Source organism: Chelon labrosus (assembly GCF_963514085.1).
Source record: "Chelon labrosus genome assembly, chromosome: 8".
In the NCBI taxonomy this organism is placed as follows: domain Eukaryota; kingdom Metazoa; phylum Chordata; class Actinopteri; order Mugiliformes; family Mugilidae; genus Chelon; species Chelon labrosus.
The window spans coordinates 6,849,958-6,876,122 of NC_140358.1; the positions used below are offsets into that span (position 1 = coordinate 6,849,958).

Sequence of the window (26,165 nt, forward strand, 5' to 3'; positions counted from 1 at the left end):
TATTGTATCAAATGTAGATACCCATGTTATATGATTTAATGATAAGGTCAGCCGTGTATATATGTACGTCAGAGTTGCATATGGAAATATATAAATATTGTTCCAAGATGGAACTTGTGAAAGACTTACATGGTTTATTTACCGAGCTCTTTGACTTTGATTTAATACACTGAGTAAACATCCCTGGTTTATTTTCAAAATACTCTCAAGACAGCTTAAACACTCCCATTAAAATGCATGATACACTGGATGAAAATTAAAATAATTAAACTGACTCATGACAAGAAAAAACAAAAAAAAACAAAAACAGTAAATGTTTCCATCAGTGCTCCACAATTTCATGAATTGACATGAAAATATCCCGTGCTTTGAAGCAATTTTCCCTCATCTCATGCATGTCTGGCCTCCAGGCGACACAGAAAAGCTCCATTCATCCCGCATCTCAAACTGTAGGAAAAAGCCATTTTTGATTTCCTTTCATTTGGGATTTCCTCTGCCCCGGTGTTTTGTCAGACATCAAAGTCAATTTGCAGGTAATGGCGAACAGCTAATTTGAGCAAACCTGAGCACTGTGATAGTTCTGACACTGATCTGTGTGTGTGCATCCTAGGGGCCGTGAATGTGTTGCATTACAGGAAGGACACTGTCGAGGGGCCTCGGCAGTTTAAACAAGTGGCGCGTTACAAAGCAATGAGTGCGAGTTTTGCACTCTGACATGTAATGACGGATGGTTTCAGTGCAGTGGGCCAAAGCAAACATCGTCCTCACAGAAATCTTGAAGCTTTTGCCCTCACCAGGACGATGCACTGTCTCCCCTCAACTCTGCTCAAAAAAACAGCTTCATTACACATGAACTTGGTGTAAACATTTGATTTAAAGGAGTTCTGTGACAGCAAAGAAATCATCTTTGTCTGAACTTTTGGTCAGCTCCACCATAATGTAAAACTGTATACAGTGAGCAGTGTCAGTATGGGTTTCAAGGGATTTGTGTGAGAAACTTTGCTTAGGATTTCACACTATTGTCTTGTGTTTTTAGACCGACAATCGATCAAGAATTTGCAGAACAATCTAGCATAAAAAAAAATTGTTAGGTCCAGCCCGACAATGAACTCTAGAATCACATTCAAGCCAAAGATGACAAACTATTCCAGTAAGCCTTTTCATCTTTCCGAAGCCCATTTAAAGTCACTGACAAGAGCAAGAGTCTGGAGCCCATCCAGTGAGAACATTCTCTACAAATATTAATCTCCGGAATCCAATATTAAGCTTAAACTCTCATAATCACAGCTGTTACTCTTCATCAGCACTCACTTACGTTGAGTAGAGGGTGCATTGAATGTATCATTAGAAGCACCTCAGATCACAGGGCCGTGACTCCTGGGGTGTATTGACAGGAGATCTCAGCACAACACACAGCTGAGCTGTTTTCCTTTGAAAGGGACACCACTGTCTAAATACATCACAGGTACTTCCTCCTCCCTGAAGGGCAGAGAGGTGGAGGGGATCCAAACAAAAACATGGTATCATTTAGTCATGGTGGATTAACCCACTTTGAGCCAGTTATTTGGGCCCATCTTGTCTCTATTTCCACAATATGACTGTTTGTTTTGGGGATCTTTTGTCATGTATGTCTTTTGATATGTGGCACGACAGAGGATGGTAATGGACCTGGTTGCCCCTTATCAGGTGCCTTTAAAGAGCCCTTCTTATTATCTCATCCGTAGTTGAACCCTGCGTTGTCTACAGTAACCTGAGAATAAGTGCCTCTATGTGTGTGTGTGTTGTGTGTGTGGCAGGCGGACATGATGTTCAGTTCAGGAGTCTTCTGGATGGGCCTGTTCTTCATCCCAATCACCTCTCTGGTCTTTGACGTGGCCTACAAAGTGTGAGTCTTCTCTCCGCTCGCCTCGCTCATCATCTCTCTAATACACATCCAGTGCAGGAAATGTCTTCCAGAATCTCTTCTATCTTTTAAAGAAATTCCAGCCCAACTTTTTGTCCAGACTTCCCACGAAGTCTAGCATTTCCAATCTGTGAATACTCCACGGCAAATGTTTGCGTCTGTTCTGGGTCTGGTTGACATCAGCCCACAGCAGCTTTAATGTGTCAGGAGCAATTTTTAAAGTTCAAACTTTTATTTCCTGATATAGTCTGAGCAGCTTGAATTGGACAATGAGGTATTTTAATGTCAGTGTAAGGAGGCTCTGTCATTTTAAAGCATCTTCAACTTGATTCTGATTTGGCTGTTTGATTTACAGCGTGAAGAGGGTGTGCTTTAAGACCCTGGTGGATGAGGTGCAAGAGCTGGAGGCTTTGTCTAAAGACCCTGGAGCAGTGGTGCACGGAAAGAGGTACTGTTACACATCGCTTCACCACTCCTGTCTTCACTCCATGATTTTTGATTTACATAATGTTATTGGATTAATTATTTGGCTGGAAGTGGATCAAAGACAATTTGGATTTGTAAAATAATATGACCATTGTCATGACACAGTAATTGTTTTGTCCCATAATTCAGTTTAAAATGCAACATCATTCTCTCAACTTGTTTGTCACTATATATATTTATATGTTCTAATATTTATACAATAATTTAGTCTTTATGCTGAGCAGCACACGACACTTTTTTTTTGTTTTTCAATCTGGGAAGCACAGGACATTTAAAAGGAACTATTGAAACTTCAATAATAGTCTCCTTTGTGGAAATTTATGCCACAATCAAGGCACATTGAATTTTTTTTTTTTGTAATAAAGAGTTTCCGACTTGTGCATGTGTGCGTGTCACAAAGTTGTAATTCTGTTTGGAAATGTCAGAGTTTTTTTTTGAAAGCTGAACCTTGGCATTTAATTCAGACGTGCCTGAAAACCAAGTAAACGGCCAAAGTCAGTTGTTCTCCACCATCAGTTCCATATGCTGTGTTTTCCTCCCCTGCCAAAAGCCGAACCTTCTGCTCCACTATTACATTTTCTTTTGATAGTTTTTTTGGTGGGTCTGCACAGAGCGTTTAGGGAAATGTTTTGCAGAAGTTTGCAAGATGTTTTTTTTTTTTTTTTTTCAAATTTGGATCGCTTACATATTTGAAATCCCACACACTATATCTTCCAATGTATATTACTTAACAAAATATACTGATTTATTTTTGTCTTCAATATTAGTAACAAATATGTCACAAAATATGTGTTGTTATGTTCATATGAAGAGTCATTTTAAATCAGGAGATTATTAATATGACAAATCACAGTATTGATAAAAACCACAGTCTTCCTTACTGATTTGCAGCATTGCTCACATGGCTCACATTATCACCGTGGCAAAATTGCAAATTTGCATTGTCTCACAGTTTAAGATCTCCCACCTCTGTCAGGGCTACATGCCGCAGCTATTATTCTTTCTTTCAAACGTGAAGCATTTTCCCAAATTCTCAGCTTTGTGGAACAATGATCTATGTCCTCCCAATCGTTCAAAATGCTCACTATTCTGCTGCCAACAATATTTCTGTGTGGACAGGAGAAATCTTAAAATTGCTGCTAAATTGCAGGACTGTAATATCTGCAATCATGTTATAAGTGTGGTTGTCGGCTTTTTTTCTCTCAAAAATTCTGGACATCTAATTTTAGAGCAACGGTCTTCGGATATTAAAGACATTTATTATATATATTAAAAAAAAAGGTATTAGCTGAGGCAGGTCTGCTCTGCTCTCTGGGGCCTGAGGCCGGCAGCAGGCGTCGGCATGGAGCAGATCAGTGTGAGATCTCCTGCTGGCTGAAAGTGATCCTCCTGTCTGGCCACTGTCCCAGACCCAGCAAGCTGCAGCGCACACACACACACACACACACACACACACACACACACACACACACACACACACACACACACACACACACACACCAACAGAAACAAACATGTAGACATACAAACTGAAATATTCTTTTGGATGTTTGCATGTGGGCAGGCACACACAGACATCTGCTGTTACGCACATTTGTTAGCTTTACTTGAACTCCTTCTGGCCGAGCCGATACCTCAGATATTTTACTCACACACTCACTTTGTCCGTCCCTCTGTGCCTCTCTGCGTCCCTCTGTGATGGTGTTTGTACCAGCAGGTAAAGTGGTTGGCAGGTCCTTGCACTCTGGAGGTGCTTCGACAGCCGTGATATATGGGTCATTAAATCCGCCTGTGGTGCTCAGTGTGCTGCTAACTCACTGAATGTTTCTCTGTGTGTGTGTGTGTGCAGTTTGACGGAAAGGGCCCAGCTCCTGAAGAACGTCTTCAAGAAGAGCACAGTCAGTCTGTACCGGTCTGAGTCCATGCAGCAGAACCTGCTCCGTAAGTTACACAAATGTCTTTGTTGATTTCTTTTCAGTTTTCTTTCTTTCTGTCCTTCTTTAGTGTTCCTTGCCTTCTTTCATTTGCGTTGCTTTCTTCCGAGATTTGTTTTTCTTTCTGTCGTCCTTTCTTTCATTGTTTTTCTTTTCTTTAATTCGTTGTTCCTTTTCTTGGTTTCTTTCTATCTTTTATGCTTTCCTTCCATCTTTCTTTCAATTCTTCAAAGTAAAGTTTATCCACGTCATGTTCCCTTTGTCAGGGGAACAAATCAAGCACCCTCTGACACACACTATATCTCCAGATAAGGTCATATTTCATCTGTTGGGATACACTCTCTGCTCATCCTAATTATTTTCATAAAACCTCTGTACCAACCAGATTGCAGACCAATAATCGTGCAAGCAACCACATAATTTCCTGTGTCCTAACCTACATCATAACTAATCAGCATGGGTTATTTTTCTGGTTAGGTATAGAACAGGAATCTGTAGAGTTTGGGCTGGGTTAGCTCTGTTGTCACACTGCAGTCAGCTGATGCAGCAACACTGTAAGAACTTTGTCTCTTAGAGCCGGACTTTAATCGCAGCATTTTTCTTCAGTGAGTTTGCCAAAAATGAATTGCTAATGAGAGCTGTTATTATTTCTGGGCTGGATTTAAAGTCACAGTCATAATGCTAGCTAATAACTGAATGAAAATCATTGACCAGTGCAATGTCAAATTTCTTGAGAGAGAAAAGTCCAGTTGGAATGGTTAAAAGAATACTTTAAGAACAACAGTGGTTTTTTTTTTGGGTTTTTTTGTAGTAAATATGCTCAGACTCAGGTGTCACAGTGAAACTTTCCAGTGATTCTAAGCATGGCGTTTGGTTTTCTGTTTTTCTTCTGTTCTTTTCTGTCTTTTGTCTGATCAGTTTGTTCTTTTGTTTGTCTCATAGGTGGGGATGAGACCGTTGTTGTGTGATTCCTTTTTTTAAATTCTTTACTCAAACCTCACCCCGTTTTAAATCTCCAGCCCCTCTGTAGCTCCCCGATAGACAACACTCTCCTTTCTATCCGTTGTTGACTTCCTGTCCTTCCCCTCGTGTGCCTTCGTGTGTCCTGAGCTGAGCTCAGTAGAGCCAGATAACGATGAAATGATGAAATGTTGCGCTGTTATTCCCCCACAATGCACTCGTCTCCTTTGAACTTGCCCGCTGGCCTCCAGGTACTGAGCGAGTCATTTGACACCTGAAGGTGAGTCAGGGGTCAAAGGTCAGGCGAACCCCGTAGGAGAGTTTAGGTGTTAGATCATAGAGCAGGAGATAAAGCTTAGGGGGGAGGTGTGATGTTTGTGTTTGAGTGTGTTTTATTTCCATCACATTTATTTTATTAACCTGAAATTGTGGGAAATTTGCTTATTTTCTTAGAGTTACATGAGAAGATTGTTATTGCTCTCACATCTGTCTGTTCACTTTGTGCCTTTTTTGTATTAGCATTAGAACATTACAATAAACCTACAGAGCAGAGTAATAATTTCTCTGAAAAATATTAAATCTTCTGCATAATAAAAAAAGAGGTTTAAGTAGCAACTCTGTTTTCTCATCCAAAGAGAAATGGTAGCTGGTGACTACCTGAATAAGAAACACCATTCCAACATAGGGAATATCTTTGCTCATTCTGTGGACAGATTTTCTTTTCCTTTGTATGGTTAAGAAATAGCGTTAGTGCTGCTGTCAGTGATGCTAAGTGACCTTCCTCTAATGAACTGTCAGAGAAACCAATGTTTACCACTATGACTCTAATGTGAGTGAAACTCAAACTTCTTAGATTATTTTAGACTAGCATTCTTATACTTGTCTAACTCAGTGACATTTCTCAGTGGGAAATCTACAATAGGGTTGCCTAGGTAACCACAGCCTGGACCGACTTCTAGTGACCAACTATCCGCTACAAAGTGATGGGCAATGAGCGAATCATGAGGATGAAATTAAGTGATGTCTTCCAGCAGATACGTCAGAGCTTTGCTACTCACTGTAGACTGGAAATAGTCCCACCCCCAAGCCAAAGTAAAAGTATATGTATAGTAATTTTGTACAGGTCCAGGCCAGCTGTTTCCATGTCTGTTTACTAAGCTAAGTGGCTGCTAGTTGGCACCATATATTTGCCATACATATGTGAGACCTGTATCGATCTTCAGCAAGAAAGAGAAAATAGGCTTATTTCCCAGAAAAGAGGACTTTTGATTTTATTTTGTCAATTAATTTGTTTTAAGTGTCTTTTCATGTACGTCATTTTTTATTTTATTAACAGTCGATCTATAAGACCTCCGATCCAATTGCTGCGTTTCATTTTCAGATGGCTACGCCTTCTCTCAAGACGAGAACGGAGTGGTGTCTCAGTCTGAGGTCATCAGAGCGTACGACACCACCAAACAGAGGACCAACGAGTGGTGAGCCGCCGGCCTTCTTGTTCCCGGCCGGTCAGTTCGGAGCCACAGCAGCTGTTTCTAATGGCGACATTTGAAGCTCAGCGGTGGTGCGAGCATGTGCCTCCAGCACTGAAGAGGGGTTTGGGACATGAAATGGACAGAGGAGAGTAACATTGTGTAGTCTTTGAAAAAGGGAAAAAAAAAAACAAGGAACAAAACAAAACGTGTTCACTATCAAGCTGTAGTTGTGTGTCCAGCAGACATGATGAGCACTGTGCTTTCTTAGCAGTCTGTGGTCTGAAGTTCTTCACTGTTCTCGCTCAGTTTGTCGGAGTGAACCTTTCTATTCGTTTGAGGAATGACAGCTTTCAGCGCTGAGCCAAAAAGCCTAAAGTCAGCCTGTGTTATATTGAAATCAAACTCCTAAACACTGTTATTATATAAAAGTTAAAACACTGGACAATGAATTGTTTTAGAGGATTTGAACTTTTGAAAGATTGCCAAAGAGCAGTCGTGTATACAATCGTCCAAGTACTAGTGAATTCGGAAAAACCAAATGTAATTAAACTCCTGAGTGTATTCCAGCACTAAACAGACCACTTCAGAGCAGACGTTTGTAATAGTTTCATTTTCTTTTTGCACTTAAGGTAAAGCCTTACATTTGCTCATGCCTTCGTCCTTCTTCTTTTACTGTTAAAATGCATTTCTGTTCCTTTTTTAATTTCATTTTGAAGTATGTAGCTATCGTGCCTGGCTTTTCTGTTTTTACCTTTATTCTTTTTTCAAAAAAGTTGCCTCCTGCAACAGACAGTAGTCCCACCATTTTTACAGCAGAAGTATTGCTCTCGACCTACAATAGCATTCCACCCATCAATCACTCCTGTTTCAACAATCACAACGGTGCCTACATAAAAACGTTTCCCTCTTACAAGAAAGCGACGGCCAGGAATAGTTTTTTAGCCAGCTAGCTTAGACCAGTGCTCCACACACACCCACTGAAGACAAAATCACTGTCTCCCCACCACAGTATTGCACTCCTTCAGTGTGAAAACTACAGATTTGTTCCAGTACAGGTGAATCGGAGGCTCCCCGATTGGTCTCGTCGAAGCTTACAGTGGTGGTAGTGTTTCCCTTAAAATGGAGATTTTATCCTTCTAACATAAGTGCCATTAGCTTAAGGGAGAGAAAAGCATTAGCCAGGAAACTCCACCACAGTATCAAAACTACTTTGTCTCTATAGTTATTTTGTGGATTTGTATTTTTATATTGGAGATGTATGAATTTTGCATCGACTGGCTTTGTAATGAATCGTCTGTAACTTTTGAGTTTTTTCTTCCTCTGATAAACTGGCAGGATAGAATAGATCTAACGGGGAAACTGAGCTTTCTTAAATGTCTTGTTATTATTATTAATATTATTATTACAGCTTGATTTATTTATAATTGACTACTTAATGTCTGTGTGATTGCTTTCTTCTCCCTATGGGAGATCAGATTTCTGTTGGTGTGAGTGTCGGTTTATTGCCTGCATGTGCATGTGCATGTGCTGTGTGTGCGTGGATGTGCGTGTGGGTGTGTCACCTTTATGTAGATAACCTCTATGTATGCATTGCATGTCTGTGTCCTCTGTGTGAGACTGAGAGTTTCTGGAGCTTCAGTTCTCTCGGTGTGTTTATTTTATTGTGTGTGAGTGTGTGTGTATGGCTGCGTGTGTGTAGTGGCGCTTGCTCCAGTTGTCCGTCTGCACGACTCCAGGTATAGCTATGGTGTACTGCTGTGTGCCGATGCATGGCCCGTATGGGAACGTGAGATTGTGCGTTTTGATTGTGTGTTTGTGGTCAAACTCTCGGCCTCGACCGTGGGAGTTTCTGGCGCTCGGCTCGCTTCGACAGGAGATGTTGCACAATGCACTCAATGTACCTTTCCAGTTGTGGATATCTGGTATTATCTTGGTTTCGGTATATGATTTCTCTTGAGTGTACATGTCTGTAACTTGTTTTCTTCATGCAGTGTACTTCTGCTTTACGGGAAAGCTCTTTTGTGTTTATTTCTCTCTGCTGGTCTTGACCGTGAAAACGTAGTCAGTTGTCATCTCGTCAAAAGTTTTCAACCAGCTGAATGTGGATGTCGTCGTCGTGGAAGGCTTGGACTGTTGCTTTCTTTTTTCCAGAAAACATAAACACACGTTGTTGTCTGTGACGGTCGTGGGCTGCATGAATGGAAAACACAAACTGTTCTCCGAAGTGTTAACTGTACTACTTTTGATTCTCCCTCGAGTGTTGATCACTTAACAAAAGAGGAAAAAAATGCACCTTTAACTTTTCTTTTGGATATTTGGTTCCTTTCTGTTGTTTTGTTCAATGATTGTTCTGCATGTTGGGACTGCAAACTTATAAGTGTCGTCTTTTACTGCCATGAAGGACTACTGAAATAAACTTTACAATCATGGAGGAACAATGTGAACATCTTTACTAATTCTTGTGTGTATTTGCAGATTTGTTATCAGTGTGTCTTGTTGTGTCTGCGAGCAGCGACGGACGGGACAGAAAACCTAAACAGGAAAAGGCAGGGAGAACCATCAGACTGAAACAGGACAAACAAATCATATCAATAGGGTGCTTATTTGTTAGGAGTGTGGAGTTTAGTTTAACTTTTACTTATGTGATGCCATGAGTGTCTGGATTAATTTAGAGTGCTTTCACAGAATCTCACTGTCATTAATATACTCCAAAATAGATTAAGTAAGGATTTATTTTCTCCCTTTATCATTGTAAACTGAATATCTTTGGAGTTTAGGTTGGGCTACAGCCTGCGTCTTACTGTAATTTATTGCATCAGTATTTTCAGACATTTTTCAGACTCTGACGTACGGTCTTTGAAGGGCTCCAGTTTGAAAAAGCAGACCAAAGTACTGACGTGGCAGTCAAGCAATGAACTCCTGAGGATGGGTAAGCGGCAAAGTACATTTCAGCCATCTAAAACCTGGTGAATCTAAGAGAAACATCAATATAATATTATCTCCACTCTACCGTGCTGTCAGGCAGTGTAACCCGAAGAGCAACTGAAGCTGCCAAACTTATTTGAAAAAAGCTGTATTTTTACTTTGCAGATGATGCTCATTTATCTAATCGTTACCTCGATCAGTTCATATGCTTGTGTTACTGTCTGACTTTGGTGCGTTAACGTGTTCGTTTGGATGCAAAGTAACGTGTTATAACTCTAGTCGCGCAGCGGTAGACTGTGCAACCTCCATCTACTGTTGGTAATAGACTGAATATGGACCACACCTTCATACAGCCCAACTATCTCTCCTCAAAGTTGTAAAGATTTTAGTCTGGTTGATTTGGCCACATCTGCAGTTATTGTTGGCGACGACAAACACTCTTGTGCAGCTACTTTGTCTGTAATAAGACAAAGGGTCAATAGATTTCAGTTCAGCCAAACATACCAAGAGTTTTAGCAGGTTAGTAAGTTCTCATTTATCTCCTTGATCATTCTTGTTCATGAACTGTGAAGCTGATCCACTCGCAACAATGTCCCAAAAACGCCATTTTTTTCAAGTTCTGTTCTTGTTCTGTGGACACATTTCTGAGAAAAGGACTGCAGTGGTGTGATTCCTGGAAGTAAAAACTACTAGTCAGAGAGGTGTTGCTGGATAAATAACAACAAAGGCTCCCAATAACTGGACACGACGTGAACCCCTTGAGATTTACATCGTCAATATATTCTTGATTTCATTATCACAGTAAAAGAATGTATGACTTTTTTCTAAGAAGTGAGTTTTAGACCTGGAAATAATAAAATTGTTATAAAACCGATGAGACAGTTTGAAGTAAAAACATTCAGGGCGAGGAGTGATAACCAGGTTCCTACAATTTTTTTAAAATCCTGGCAAAGACTTAAAGGGCTGGCCCTGTCCAAATGATTTAGGAAATGTCATGAAAATGTGTTCATAACTCGTGTTGTCTTTCTATAAGCAGAGTGTGGAATGTGATAAAAAGTTCACATTGACTGCTGCGGGTATGAACAAGAACCGAAGAAGTCGACGCTGGAACTATTCATCATTTAAGTTGTGTTTTAGGATAAAAGACTTTTGAATCTGCGAACATCCTCAGAGCGAACGGCTTGCAGGTTTCGTGAGATGCAGATCGCCAAGGCTATTTCACAGTCAGGTAACTGAGGAACAGAGCGGTCTTTGTCAGGGTTTTGCCATACCTGCTGGTGCAACCTAAACCTCTACTTCTGGGGCGAGTTGTTTTTAACACTGTGACCATGCTATGCTCATTGAACACTGACAATGACTGATCTCAGCGCTGCATTCCTTCTGTGAAGTCTGGCGCAAGAATGAACGACAGGTAGGGAGCTGCTGTGCAGGCCCGACCGCTCCGGTTTCCTTTTTAGACTGAGTGATGATGGGGTTTATTTCTCTGGACATGATTCTGTTGTTCGGTGTCAAAAACTCTACAAATATCAGCACACAGAAGTTACTGAGATGACATTTATTTGCTGTGAATTAGAGAATGAATATGACAAGCCTGATCTGAGAAGAATACCTGTACAACAATTTAGAAAATCCACAATTCCTCCAAAATAAAATGTCCTTTATTTCCGAGGTCTTTTCGATTGTCAAAAAAAATACGTAATCCCCTGGTTTCCAAAGTCTAATATACTTCTAATAACAATGTCCAGCAGAGTCTCAGCAGTAACGCCATATCTGTTCTTTTGTATCTGTCAAGTTCCAACCTTGAGATCGTGTATAAAAAATAAATGTAAGCCACGGAGGTCTGTTTATAATATAAAAGTGCATCAAATTCTGAATTTCACTGGCCCTGTCAGGTTTGTTGTGTGTCCTGTGTTGCAGATAGGGAAGCCCTTCAGGTCACGCTGTTGAACCAAGCTTTACTCCTCATCCTCTTGCCGCTCTCTCTGCGTCCACTCGGCCGGGCCTTTTACTCCACCACCTGAGTTGCCATGTGTTTATCCTCGCCAGCCCTCTAAAAATCTTGTAATCTCTCCCATTTCCCCTCCTGAGAGCCCTGTCAGCTCTGTCCAAAGTCTGCAAAGCCCTTGGCCGCTGTGAAGGCGTCCGGCTGCAGGGGGAAGAAGTACTGCTGCGGCAGGAGGAAGCTCTGAGAGGGGTGAGGGGGCATGGAGGGCTGATGGAGCTGCAACTGGGTGTGGGTTGAAGGATGCTGGATGCCTCCTGCCATGGGTGGAGATGTGTAAGGGGGAGGCGGAGGTGGAGGCAGAGTCTGCGGGGTCTGGGTGGGAGTGGAGGCTGAGGAGGAGATGGTGGCAGACACCAGGCAGCCGTGCTGCTGCTGCTGCTGCTGCCCCTGACCTCCGAGAGAAAACCTCCGCATGGAGCTGCCTCCTCCGGCCGAACTGGAGCTGGTGGTGGCCGTGCTGGACTGCCGCGACGGTGCACGGAGACTGGGGGGAGCGGTGGTGAGGATCATGGGGATGGTCTCGCCCTGGCAGCTACGCAGGGAGAAGCGAATGGGCTGCTGGGTCGGCTGCTTGGGCCGCAGACAGGTGCAGCAGTAGACGGCCACCAGCGAGCCGACCACGACGAAGGAGACAAAGATGCTTCCGACCATCAGGAAGGGAACGTAGACGGGCTCTGAGGGGAGGAGACACAGGCAGGTTAGGATCAGAAGCGAGGACACAGCTCTATGTGAATTAAACATTTATTATACTTTAAATTTTTATTATCACTGAAAAAAACATTTGGTTCATGACACACAGTAATGTAGCCATTAGCATACACATATAAGCTACTTTTTATGCATTTATCAAGAATATTTTATATTTTTTACTATATTGTCACTATATTATCTGTTTGCCCACTGAGGGAGTATTACTTGTTAATAACTGTGCTTATAAATCTTAAATACTTAATCACTAAGAACTCTAACTCTGTCCTGCTATTTGTGCAGGATAGCATCAATACTAAACCTTTTTAATCGTGTAATTTCTTTTAAATCCTTCCAAGTATTCTGAACAAAACAGAGACACATTCCTTCTGAAAACACAAACATCTCAAATTACACTTTATGAAGGCCTTTGCACCCAGGGAGGAAATCTACCAACGCTTATTTGTTTTAATGAGGGAAAATAGGAAATTGTGAGCGCCCAGTCCATTCAGTTCAAAGCTTATGAGCTTATCCATTCGGGAAATTTAAAGAAAACTGCTAAAACCCCAGGGGTTAAAGCAGCCTATTATTAAAACCTTCACAACCAACAGAGGGTTAATGTAACACCTCGACACCGTTTAAAGAAGCCGCAGAAATGAGGTGCTCTCTCCTTCTGTTGTGATTACTTTAGTCTGAAAATTAGCGAGCTGTCAAAGTGAATGTGCTTTATATTTGGCAGCACAATAGGCCTGCTTGTGTGAGGAGGTTTTGACTCTGGAAAACATTCCTGAGCCGTAATCCGGCTCCACTTGATCAAGTTTCGTGCTAATTTCTGCCTTAAAATTTTGACAAGAATTTGTTTTAAGAGCATTAATTTGAGTGACTGACAGGCTGGGTCATCAGAAACTCATCCAGTTTCCGTCTCTACACCGATAACAATCTGGAGTGTGCTGAGGTCAAATGAAGCCGCAGGAGAGGAGATAAAAGCAGGTGGTTGAAACTGGACTCTCCGGCTGATTAATGCTGAAAGCACAACTTTAAACCAGCGATAATTCAACAGACGTCAGCTGCATTTAAAAAGATGTCAGCTACTTCGAAGTAAGACATTCTTTTCTAGACATCGGTGTCTATTTTAAAAGTGAAAATCCCTGGCACTCTTAACACAACAGACATGAAGACTTTGTCAGTGAGAGTTGAATTCTGGCACAAATTTTCACACTTGCTTTCCAAGAAAACTTTACAGTCTGTAAAATTTCTCATAATTTTTTTAAAGCAGGACATGGTGGTCAGGTAGTAGGAAACCTGGTCTGTAAAGAGCTTTAAGCTGAACTTGAAACAGAAACAGATCTGTTTCTGTTTTATTTTTTCAGCTGACCTCTGACTTCTCCTAAAACATCTGCCATAACTTTAAAAAATATGTAGCGTGCATCTGTGTATTTAAAGTTTAAAAACAGTTTATTTGAAAATTAAATGTTAAAATAAAAACTATGTATTTTGTCATTTTCCATCCAACCTAATTCAACCCAAAGTTGCTCTTTTATGCTTAAGATAAACAAGTAACTTGAACACTATCAGTTTAAAGGAAGGAAATTGTAATCTGAGAGACTGGACACTAAAAAAAAAAAAAAAGTTTTAAATCGGTGTTCTTACGCGCTGCAAACTCGGTGTTGTCCACCTCTCTGTCGTTGGTGCAGCTGCCCTGGTCCAGCCGTGCGTCCACGGCCGCGCAGCAGTAGCGCAGCGAGCAGGAGCCGCAGCACACTGTGGCGTCCATGGTGTCAAAGTCCTCCGGACACTGGAAGCCCTCATGATAATTCCCATTAGAGTCCAGCCAGCCGTGGCAGTACTCTCCCTGAGCGTCCGATATCCGCAGATTCCAGGTCAGATATCCCAGCAGCAGGCAGTTCAGCAGGCGCACCATCCCGACGAGTCGCTGGGGTTCACAGTTCCCTGCGTCCTGTTGGGGGGCTTCGGCTCCCGGAACCCGAGTCAGCCCGAGTTAGAGACTCTTCATTGAGACAAATTCAGTAAAACAGAAACTCAGCGCCTTCATCCAAACATGTAAACTTGTGTCACCGCCATCTCTCAACAGGCAACAGTTGCTGCTCAGCGTGAAGGAAATCCTTAATTGAATCCTCTGCTGTGTGTCCAAATCACGGCTTTACGTTAAAACATCATTACTGAACTTTCCTCTGATCCAAACAGGCGAGAATAACCAGCAGGTCGACGCCGAGCAGCTCGCCGGAGTTTCCCTCTAACCTCCCTCGTAAAGCTCCCGTGGACGTCTGTGGACGTCGGGGCTGAAGTTGTGCGCCCACCTCGCTGGAGAGTGGCTGCTTTTGTAACTCGTTTGTTTTGTACGCGCGCACGTAAACCCCCATTAACTGGACGTGCGCGACCACGTGATGCCAGCTATTCTCAATTTATTTAAGGTGCCTAAATAATAGCAAGTACACATTTTCTTCCATAGCTCATTCGCTGTAACAGATTAGCTCCCGTTCAGCAGCTACAAATACCTGATAGGAGTCCGAGTAAAGTTAGTTCCTCTTTTTGGCACCGTCTTTACATTTCAGAACAAATTCACAGACCGGCTTGCTGCTTTTTGCATTTTAGCACCACTTGATATCATTTAAATATCTGCTCAGATACAAAAATGGAAATAAGCACTTTAGACTTAGATTTAGACAAACCTTTTGATCCACAAGGGAAATTGCTTGGTCACAGTAGCTTAGTTGCACATTAAAAAAAAAAAATACACTCTTGAAATCCACTAGTAAAAAGAAAACTAGGTGTAAGATAGTTAAGACAACAAATACACAAAATAAAAAGCAAAGAAAAATAAAATAAAAATAATTAAATAAAATAGTATACGCAAAGAAAATGTACAAGACTTGTATACGCACAAGTGTACAAGAAATCGAGACAGAAATAAATATACACTATACACATATTTATGTTACTTTTAGTCTAACTCCTTCTGTTTCTGTTGACAAGAGGTGACATTTCCTGACGAGCTAATACAACTGAAAATATTTTCTTTTAAATACTGACCAAAAGTGACCAATTTCTGCAAATGATACACCCCTCAAGATGATTTTATTTTCTTCAAATGCCAGATTTTATAATTCTGAATTATTAATATTCTATCTCACTATTATTATTGGCTCTATTATTATTGTTCATTTTAATATCGATCAAGCCTATGCATGTGTGCTCCATGCTACACAGAGCACAGCACTTGTCTGGCTGGTTAGGAAGGAGAAATCCTCTGATCATCAGCAGCAGGTCCATTCAAACCTACTGATGCGGCGCCCCCTTGTGGCGATGCAAACTTTTAGACCTGCTGGCTACTGGACAGACGTTAACCGCCTTTAACGCATAGAATAAACTACATGGATTTATGAACAGTTGACTTTTTTTTTGACAAGTTTGATGAAGTAGGCCTGTAACTCTCAGTAAACCGTTTGTTAATTAAAGTTGGCAGTGAGGATGTCCATTACAAAAAAAGGTATTTTGTTCCTAGTAATCTCTAATTTTAAGGGAAAAACGCATGAAACATCCAGAGGTATTTTTTTTATTATCATTTTCTCTTTTGGAGGTCCTGATGTTTCTGTGCTCCTGCTGCTCCATTGATGCTTTGAGCTCAGTTGCAAAATGGCCTCTGTCTTTTTTTCTTTTGCAGGATTTTGTTCTGCGTCTCTTTTTTCCTCCTCTGATTGTACAACTGCTATAGCGCCCCGTTGTTCTCGGTGAGGATGCTGGCTACAAAAGGAGGCAGGCAGTTTACGCACAAGTCCCGCCTGCATTTCCCTCTGGAGGAGTCTCCGTGTCGGCGCTCCCAGCTGGGGATTGGAGCTGAGGCTTGTCAATAAATTAGCCCACCCTTCGCGGAGCGTGCATGAGGGACACCGAGCCAGACAGTGACGATCTGATCCCTCACTCATCAGCTGCCTGTCACACCAGCACGCCAGCTACAGTACCGAGCCGCAGCGGACCGCCGCGCTGTGTGACACCTGGCCGGGATCGAGGGAGAGATGCAGCCCGCAGACGAAGGGCCCTGCGCCCCGAAGATGTGCCGACAACAACGGGGTCCGTACAGCGCCCTGAAACCCTTCCAGAGCAAGCGCTCGGCGGGCAAGTCGCGGTTTGACCGGTCCGCTGTGGTCGAGGTGCCTCTGTTTGGCGACGGGCATCATTTCACGTTTCACCCCGAGCAGACTCATCCTTTCCAGCCGCACCATCACCACCAGCAGCGTCTGCAGCAGCTCCACCAAACCAGCGTCGCTATCAGCAGCAGCCAGCAGCATCACCCGACGCCTCAGCAGCAGCAGCAGCAGCAGCAGCAGGGGCAGCAGCAACAGCATCGTTTCCCATGTGAGACCAGGCCCAGCAGCAGGGTCCCGACGTCCACCTCAGCGGGAGCGGCGGCGGCGGCAGCAGCATCTCTTGGTACCCAGCAGCTGCGCGCCAGCAGCGCCGGAGTAGAGCCTAGGTTCTCTCCGGACTGCACCTACGGTATCAGCACAGGTGGGTTTCAAACTTGTTCAGAGTGAGTGATGAGCGACTCCAGGTCAGATGTGATGCTCTGTCTCACATCGTATCTTTATATTTATTCAGATTTTGGGATGCTGAGACTTTTCTCCAGATCAGCCAGACACTGATGTGTATTTTGGGTTTTGTTGCCCAGACATCTGAGCATAAAACCTCTACAGAGTCAATAAACTTAAGTGGAAGGCAAAAAGCCAGCATCTCTTTTGTTTGCTCCACATCATCTGAGCTTCATGTTTTTTTTCTTCCCATTTGTTCTATTTCCCCCTCCTCCTGTCAGCAGTGATTGATTTGCAGTTGTAATGAGAGCAGTCATGATTGAATCACCAGTGTGCATGTGCTAAAAATTGCACTGGGTAATTGTCTGTCCGCATGTGTGTGAGCGTGTGTTTACTTGTGTGTTTTCGCGTGTGTGCGTGAGCAAGAAGGGCCCTCGCACTCTCCTGTTGAAACACATTGTTCCCTGCTCATTTTTCTCAGCTGCTGTTCATTAGAGGGCTGCACAGGAAGAAATGTGTTCCTCATGTGGAGGGCGGGTCCACGGGAACCAGCATCAAGATGAAAGCAATGAACCTAATCCTGGCAGTTACCAAATTAAACATCAGACATCTCATCCTTTTATCAGATATTCATCTCTTTATCGCCTCTGGCTGCAAAAGCTCAATTTGCTGCAGGTTATTGTTGCTTTACAGACAATCAGGTGTTCAGCCAGAGCTCAGATTGAATCAAATGAGCAAACATGGACGTGGAATGGCCACTTGAATCAGTGTATATCAGCCAGGTTTGTTTGCATCTCTTATGAAATACTAAAACAGAACCATGCCAAAGCCAGGAGATGCTCTGTTCAGTCCCAGCTTAATTCTTCCTGATAAAGAGACATTAGAGTGTTTTTAGCTACACAATGGGAACAGCTTAATGTCCCTCTCGTGGCTAAAGAGAAAAAAAAAAATAAAGTTGATGTCCTTTCTTATGAAGAGAAGCACCAGAGACCCTGGGACTCGGCAATCAGTTCAGCACACAATAACACAAATTGCATTGAAAAGCCTTTCCCAAAGAGTTGTGATTAAAATAAATGGGTCTCATAAATTTGCCTCTGCCGACCGTGTTGTTTTTAATGAAATTTTATTACACTCTCAGCTCGCAGTGGCACAGAACTGGTGAGAGAAGAGACAAGGGGGTGGGGGTGGGGGGGTGCAGGGTGAAGGCAAATGATATCAGATACATCTCGACGGGTAAACAGAGACAGCACGCATATTAATAAATGCGACACATCTGCGCCAGGCTGATAGACACGTCTGAGCAGCGCAGCAATGGCCGCCTAGAACTCATTTTGTCTGTCTGTCTGTGTGTGTGTGTGTGTATGTATATTTGTGTGGCCAGTGGACTCATAATCATTACATGGAGGTGTGTGTGTGTGTGTGAGATCATCTCATTGAGACGTGCCTAGACTGGGGAAACTGTACACCGAAGGCCTGATTCTAGCTCTGCACTGATTTTCTTTGCTCCGCTGGGTTTGGTCACAGCAGATACTGTGACTTTAGAGTTTATTGACATCTGAATAAATCAGCATAATCAAGCTGACATTTCTATGAACAGAGGAGACTACCGTATGCTGCTGTAATGGAACGCGTTGCCACAATAAGACATAGAGAAACCCTAACCGTAGAGAAAGTAAAAGAACATAAAACGCAGAATCGCTCATGTTGTTTTCAAAACTATGCAGTCTATGCAAAGTGTAACTTTACTACATGATCAGTTCCGTATTGTTAGGGAGGAATTTGTGGTGATGCCGATGAAGAAGAAGAAGTACCAGAGTCCTGTATGTCTTATTCTGAAGGAGTTTATTTAGGCTCGTACGAGGAGAACAGAAGATTCGTCATCACAACATAAGTGCATGAGTCCACCTCAATTCTAAGGGTCAAACAGTAAAGCTCAGATTCTTATACTAGAAAGGTGGGCCGAGGCAGCAAAGGGGAGATGTGTTAACATCCAATTGGCTATAGTACATAAACATGAAGATAAGGATTCACACCAGCTAGGAAATACAAAGTGTCATCCAGTGACGGAGGGCGTTATCATCTAACTCTACAGCTGTGTTTGTAGACAGCCAGAGAGTGAGATTGAAGATGCCAAAGAGGGACCATGGCCATGGCATGTTCCTCAGAGAGAAAATAGGGCAGATAACTGACCCCAGCAGTAATCTAACAGAAAGTCACTATGACACAGATGGATTGACTATTAACTACACAAACTATCTATAGGGAAGTGAAATTATTCTCTAACACATATTACTGCTGCTTTATACCTCACTACATTAGAGCTGAAATATAAATATTGTTGGCTGATTGAGATTTAACATACACCAATCAGCCACAACATTAAAACCACTGACAGGAGAAGTAAATAACATTGACCGTCTTGTGACAGTTCAATGTTCTGCTGGGAAACTTTTGGACCTGGCTTTCATGTGGATGTTACTTAGACATGTAGCACCCACCTAGACCCACCAGGCACCCCCACCCCATAGCAATGACACTCCTTGATGGCAGCAGGCATCCCCAGCAGGATGCAGCCTGACACAGACACACACACAAAAACAGTTCAGGAACAACTAAAAAAAACATGAAGAACAGCACAAGGTGTTGACCTGGCCTCCAAATTCCTCCACTAGATCCCAAACTGATCAAGTATCTGATCCACAGAGGCCCCTATAGATTGCACAGTTTCACAAACAACATGAGTAGATTCTTATGTTTCCTCCATTTACTTTCTCCTCTGCCATGTCTCATTGTGGCAAAGCGTTGTTTTAGATTAAGATCTGGCAGCTCACGAAACACCTTTGACACTTTTGAAATGTAGTCTGTCATGTTACAAATGTCTATGAGTTGAAAGCTCTTTCAGTAGTTCCCATATAAAATTCTCAGATGTGAAATTTTGCAAATTGTGAATCTCTGTGTTCAGTATGCCGACAAGTGGACTGAACAACCTAACTGTAAGTACAGTACTAAGACGCCTCGAACAGCTAAATCAGTATTTCACCTTTTAACACTTCCTCTTAGCACTCTGTAGGATTTCACTTCTTAAGGAGGATTTTACATTGTTGCCTTGATAGTTTAACAGGATAAATAATCTTGATTAAATCCCAAATGGTAGCCAGCCAAGAAAACATTATCAGCCTCAAGGTGCTGGAGTTTCTTTTAGTATCTGTTCAGCAGTGTTTGAGTCTATCATACAGTCCTCTATAGCAAACTCAGTTTTCTCAGCTGCCCTAAAATTAGCATTTTTCATTGATTTTGATTTAAAAGTTCAAGTGTTTAAAACTCTGTAGTAACTGAGCAAACTGAACTGGCAATTTTGAAAACTCAATAGGGATTTTGAGATAGCTAAAGCTAAAATCTGAAAAAAATGCTTTTGAATGGACCTCAGGTTGTGTGTTTCCAACTCTTCAGATTCTTTACTAATGACTGACTTGTAGTTGAATCATTTACATGTCTGATATATTTTGGTTTCTCTTTGCCATAGAAAACCGTCTCATCTTGGATGCCTTTGCCCAGCAGTGTAGCCGAGTACTCAGCCTCCTCAACAATGGGCGCCTCCTGGAGCCCCCCTCCTCTTCCTCCTTCACCTCTAAGATTAAGCTGGAAGACGGGCCAGGAGACACCCAGGAGAAGTCCAAATCTGAAGAGAGCTCTTCCACCACAGATGCCGATGAGGAGGCCCAACAAAGCCATTTGAACCAACAACAGACCTCTGCAGTTCTCCGCATCTTCACGGACTCCCTACAGAACTATCTGCTTTCAGGGCCTCAGCAGCAGCAACAACATCTGGAGGACGAGCAGTGTCCGTCAGCGGAGCCTGGTTCAGGGATGTCTCCTCCAAGACACAACCTGGGAGGCTGGGGCTCCCCCGCTCCGTCAGAGTCCTACGGCCACCCGTCGTCCACACTGCCTGAGGAGGAGGAGGAGGAGGAGAACTGCTGTCCTCGCTGCCTGGAGTTAGAGCAGGAGGTGTTGTCCCTGCAGCAGGAGAACGAGGAGCTCCGTAACAAGCTGGAGAATATTCCAGGTGCAGTAACAACATCCAGGCGTTCATAGGGTATTGAGTCTAATCTTTGGGATTTGAGAAGGTCTTAGACGCTGAGATTTGGCTCAAGCACATGATTTGCATTTTTATATCTGTCAAAATCTAAATCCACAAATGGTTTCTGGAAGTCTGTCCATATCAGAAAAATGTTGCAAAACTGTGAAAAATACTTTTGGATTTCACACAGAGATATTTAACTAATCAACCCATGTGACAAGGCACATGATGCACAGAAACAATAGACTCAGACAAAGGCACCAACAGAAACTCAAGCTCAAGTGGTTTTACTAAAAAAAAAACGTCTGCTGAAAAACCAATGAATTGTCTGCATATCTGAACCAAAACTGTTTGAGCTGCAGAATGTTCCAATAGATATTTATCTGGTTGATGGTTTCACAAGGAGAAATGACTGCTTATTGGTTTTTATATGAACAAACTGAGTACAGAAGGACCTATTATTCATACTGTAATGATGCAGTAATGAATACCAAACCTACACATCAGTCTTTGATGGATGCTGCTAATCATCAAAGACTTTTTTTTTTAATGGTTCTTATGGTTTGCCTCTACGATCACCCAGATTATCTCAAAGCTGTCAGTATCTGCTCATAAATACAGAACAGTTGTGTTGTTGGCATTGTCTTTGTCGATTTGGACAAAGACAATGCCGAGAATGGGAGATACGGCTCTCTAATAACGGGCACAACTCTCCATCTTTGCGTACATTTCTGATTTGTGCCTCGGAGAAGCTTTCAGTTCAGATTCAAATCCATAATTCTGAAGGAATGACAGTCAGGTATTTTTCATTGCAGCTGTATATTTGCTGTAATTAATATCACCACCATAGACACAATAATTTGGAGCATTGTGTCAGAATTCAGAGTAGGAAGGTCATATTCCTACTGAGATAAATATAACTGCATAAATAAAAACTAGTGACGAACAAGTGATTGCAGTGGCGATCCTAGGCTCTCAGGGGCCCCAGGCAAAGACGTAAGTGTGCTATCACCTCAGTGCAAACAAGCAAAATCTATCTTAGGACAGATAGAGGGGACCCCCAGGGGGGTTTATGGAGTATTCTAAACACACCGTAGGGCCTTTATAGGTTTAAGGGTTTCTGGTTGTCATTGCAAAATATAGCAAAGTGTTATCTGGGGAGCCCTTTTCTCAATTCTTTTTTAAAGGGTTGCCTGTGGGTGTTTGTTAGATTTCTTTCCTTATAAATTGATTATCAGTCAGGCTGGTTTCTTCCCCATGGTCTCCCTGTTTAAATGCATCTCACAGTTTGGACAACACTCCAGAAAGCTTCTATTTTTGATAACTTTCACTGTCACTCTCCGGTGTCACACTGACCCAATTTGCAAACTGCTTATTTTAACTGCCCATGAATTTCAGTGCAGTGCGTCAAGCTGATGTCAAAATTACTAGACATTAAAGTCAAAATGATCGTTTAAGGAGAAGGAAAATATTGCAGGGTTATTAATGTTTAATTATACACCAGATGGGTTGTCTCGTTGCTTTCAGGGATTTTTGACAGCTTGTCTCTGTTAATGGTCACATTAGCTTTTGTTTTTGTACAGTTCCCTGTCAAAATGCTCTTGACTACTTCAAGACTGTTCTTGAGTTTCACAACCAGCTCGTCCAGCCGATGCCAGAGGAGCAGCTCACCGAGGTGAGGAAACAGCCTCCTGTTCTTTATGTTTTATTTAAAGCATCTGTTATCAGTAGCGTATGTTAAGTGGTAAAAATATCACATCATTTCCATCATGCACTGCACACGTCTTCATGGTGATAATTGTGCAATCAAGTGGTGTGAAAATCTGGAATTAAAAACTGTGTCTGTACAGGAAGAAGAGCGGCAAACTGTCTTTGAGGTTTGTACTTTAATTCTTTGTTTTAAAAAAAAAAAAAGTGTTTTATGGTTTATTTGTGTCATTTTCTGCTTGTGACATTAGCATGAAGTGGTGAATTTGACAGTGACAGATACTGACCGTCCTCTGAGTGCTTCTTCTGTCCTCCTCTTCCCTGCAGGGCAGCAAACAGCTCCTGGAGAACTATCCTCTCTTCATCACTAATAAGCAGTGGGACGAAGCTGTCAACTCCTCCAAGAAAGACGGCAGGCGGCTGCTGCGCTACCTGATCCGCTACGTCTTCACCACAGACGAGCTCAAGTTCTCCTGCGGTTTGGGCAAAAGGAAGCGTTCAGTCCACTCAGGAGAGCCGGGCCTGGAGAGAAGACCTCTCAACCCCATCAAAGTCAGCTGCCTCAGAGGTACGCGGCCTGGAAACGTCTTATCAATACTGTGCTTCAGTCTGTTTGTGTGTAATGCTTAAAATACTGGAAATATCAGAACAGTGGGAGAACTCACGCACGAAAATGTTGGTGTTTTAATGTTTAAAAGCAGCAGCGACAGTAGTAATTATTTCTGGGTTTATAATTACACAAAGCTGCTTTCTGACTGTGTTTATGTAGCAATCAAATATCTGCCAACTATGTTTTTTTATAGTAACAAAATATTCCAATTTCAGAATGGCTCGGGTTATCTTATCCTTATGTTCAGTCTAAGGTCTGATACATATCCCATTCATGGTCATATGATTCCAGTCAAAGCCAATCAGATAATCACATCAAAATTAATGGATTTTTTCCCTCATCCACCAAATGATATGTCGTACAAGGCGTGACCAGTCATACTGCTTTACATCAGACATACAAAGTATTCAACCGACCCCTTTTTGCTGAAGTTTGTGTCAGGTACAGTATGCAGTATGAGTTGAGGGACCACATTTTACACAGCTGTGTGAATCTCTAAACTCCGTCCAACCCATTTAGTTTGCAGCAGATGGACTCCAGTCATGTCCTGGACACATCCCGAGAAAGATTAACACTTAAGCCTTTGGCTGTGCTTTAAAATTTCAACCTAAAAAATAACAAATTCAGTTGTTAGCACAGTGGCATGGTGGTTAGCACTGATGCCTCACAGCAAGAAGGTTCAAATCCAGACCAACAGGGCCTTTCTGTATGGAGTTTGCATGTTCTCTCCGTGTCTGCATGGGTTCTCTCCGGGTACTTCAGCATCCTCCCACCGTCCAAATACATGACGTGATTCCAAATTGGCCGTAGATGTGAATGGTTGTCTGTCTCTCTGTGTTAGCCCTGAGATAGACTGGAGACCTGTCCAGGGTGTACCCGCCTCTCGCCCAGTGACAGCTGGGATAGGCCCCAGTGACCCTCCAGAGGACAAGCGGTTACAGAAGATGAATGAATGAATGAATGAATGAATAATAGCCCTATAACAATGAGTCAGTAAACACTCGTGTTATTGATCTTGCTCTAGAGATTCTCAACTGCAGCTCTACCAAATGTGATGCAACAGAAATTAAGCACAACAAACGCTGCATCCATTTTAGTAATTTGAGTCGCACTAAGTGGGCTCTTCACATAATGTGCCACACTCTGCATCCTTTGTGGTTTGCGTGATGAGGCCTCGTCCCCACAGACGGGCCTCCAGTGTGGAAAGGTTTAAAGCAAACAGGATGCACCTGAACTCAGTTTGGAGCACAGCAAAGAGGCCTGAATACTTTCGGTTGTTTTATTTTTTTAATTTTTTAATAACTTTCTAAAAACATATATTTTCACTTTTGCCCTTATGGGTTAACTCACTGTAGTCTGAAAACTTTCTGAATCCATTGATACACACGGTATGAAATAAGCAGAAGACATTATTGAAAGACACATGGTTAAAAAGAAAGCTTCAATCTGATAACACTGTAGCTCTGCTTTTAGCCATTGTTTGTCTTCTCATCCTCATGAACTCATTCAAACTCCCCAAAACTGATCTGATTTCCAGTAACTAAAAAGTTGACATATTAATTCAAAATCTTGCCAGAGTTTATCCGGATGCACTGTGCCTCAAACCCAGACTGGTGGATGCCGTCAGAGGAGCAGATCAACAAAGTATTCAGCGACGCTGTGGGCCACGCCCGTCAGGGCCGGGCGGTCGGCACGTTCCTGGGCAGCAGCGGCAGTAGCACCAGCAGCCTCTACATGGACGGCTTTGACGGACATATGTCGCAGGACGAACTGTATTTGAAAGGCTGCCAGAACGGCCAGTCGGACTGAAGTTAAAGAATGATTTAAAGACGAAGGCTGAAAATGTAGCTGTGCAACAACATATCCCAAAATGCCGACCTTATCCTGTCACTTTACACAGTAAAGAAAACATTCCAGAAGAAGTTTCTCACACAAAATATAACTGCAGTCCTCTTTTCGAATAGTTTTGTAGCCTTTTGCCATTTTTTATAACTAAAATTTAGTTTGGTCAAAATTTGACTCTTAAGGGTTTTAAATTGAACACAGTTTGAGTCTTCCATATGCTACGTTTTCTATGGTTTGATGATCAGTGGAGCTTTTCTGTTGAGTTCTTTTTTTAAAAGGAGATTGCGTTTTTATTACTTAACATGCATAATTAGAGGTCAAAACCAAGTTAGAGACTTATATCTATCACTGACGCTGCACCTCTAAACCCTTCATCGTGGAAAGTAGCACTTAATATATATTTTTTGTCTCTGGTGAAGCACCTTTACTTGCAGCCCTTCTACAGGAGTGCCTCTGAGAAAGTCATGTTTTGTTACCTGTAGTCTTGCACTTTGCATTTCCATATTGACCTTAATTTGATCTGATGTGTGTAGTTGTATTTCTCAAAATGAAAAGTGCATTTAAAAAGAAAGTGTACTTGAAAGGTGTTTTATATCCAGAATCATTTCAGTTGAAAGGCTTAGTCATTCGTGGGAGGTTAAATTAAGACACAACAGACACAACCAGTGTTATATTGACAGCTTTTAAAACTCGATTTGCCTCCTCTTAAACTCTTAGATATTAACATTTGAATAATTGGCTCTTCTCACGTCTGCAAAGTTTACCTGAGGTCCTCTAAATTAGTCTGAATTAAATGCTGTTATAATGAGCGACTTATAGTTATAGTTACATAGAAAATGCAAAACAGACTGTTTCTTTTTTATTTAAGATTTTGTTTCTATCCTGACAAAAAAAAAAAAGGCTTGTAGGAGTACAACGACAAAAACGTGACTATGGTTTACAAGCGGTATTACGTTGTATACTCTAAAAAGCCTTTTTGAGACAGGATGGATCAAATGTTTTG

General features: G+C 42.2%; 3 protein-coding genes across 4 annotated transcripts in view; 2 read left to right on the forward strand and 1 right to left on the reverse strand.

The window, feature by feature from the left end:
- The window catches only part of atp8a1 (ATPase phospholipid transporting 8A1), a 66,205-nt gene extending 55,921 nt beyond the window's left edge, over positions 1-10,284 (forward strand). For both annotated transcript variants that reach the window (XM_084550462.1, XM_084550463.1), the window contains 4 exons: positions 1,797-1,885; positions 2,259-2,351; positions 4,239-4,330; positions 6,665-10,284. In XM_084550462.1, the coding sequence (XP_084406588.1) occupies positions 1,797-1,885; positions 2,259-2,351; positions 4,239-4,330; positions 6,665-6,762 (372 nt within the window). In that variant the 3' untranslated portion in view covers positions 6,763-10,284. The remainder of the gene's footprint in view (positions 1-1,796; positions 1,886-2,258; positions 2,352-4,238; positions 4,331-6,664) is intronic.
- A 180-nt stretch (positions 10,285-10,464) lies between these two features.
- shisa3 (shisa family member 3) lies at positions 10,465-14,293 on the reverse strand (the record flags this gene model as incomplete). The annotated part of the gene is made up of 2 exons (XM_084550150.1): positions 10,465-12,359; positions 14,023-14,293. The coding sequence occupies 2 exons, from the start codon at positions 14,291-14,293 to the stop codon at positions 11,776-11,778; spliced, it is 855 nt and encodes a 284-aa protein (XP_084406276.1). The 3' UTR covers positions 10,465-11,775.
- Positions 14,294-16,406: 2,113 nt separating this feature from the next.
- bend4 (BEN domain containing 4) lies at positions 16,407-26,111 on the forward strand (the record flags this gene model as incomplete). Its single annotated transcript, XM_084549178.1, has 6 exons — positions 16,407-16,899; positions 20,443-20,985; positions 22,584-22,675; positions 22,851-22,877; positions 23,035-23,275; positions 24,894-26,111. 6 exons carry the CDS (start codon positions 16,407-16,409, stop codon positions 25,124-25,126), a joined length of 1,629 nt encoding a protein of 542 aa, XP_084405304.1. The 3' UTR covers positions 25,127-26,111.
- Positions 26,112-26,165: the final 54 nt, after the last annotated feature.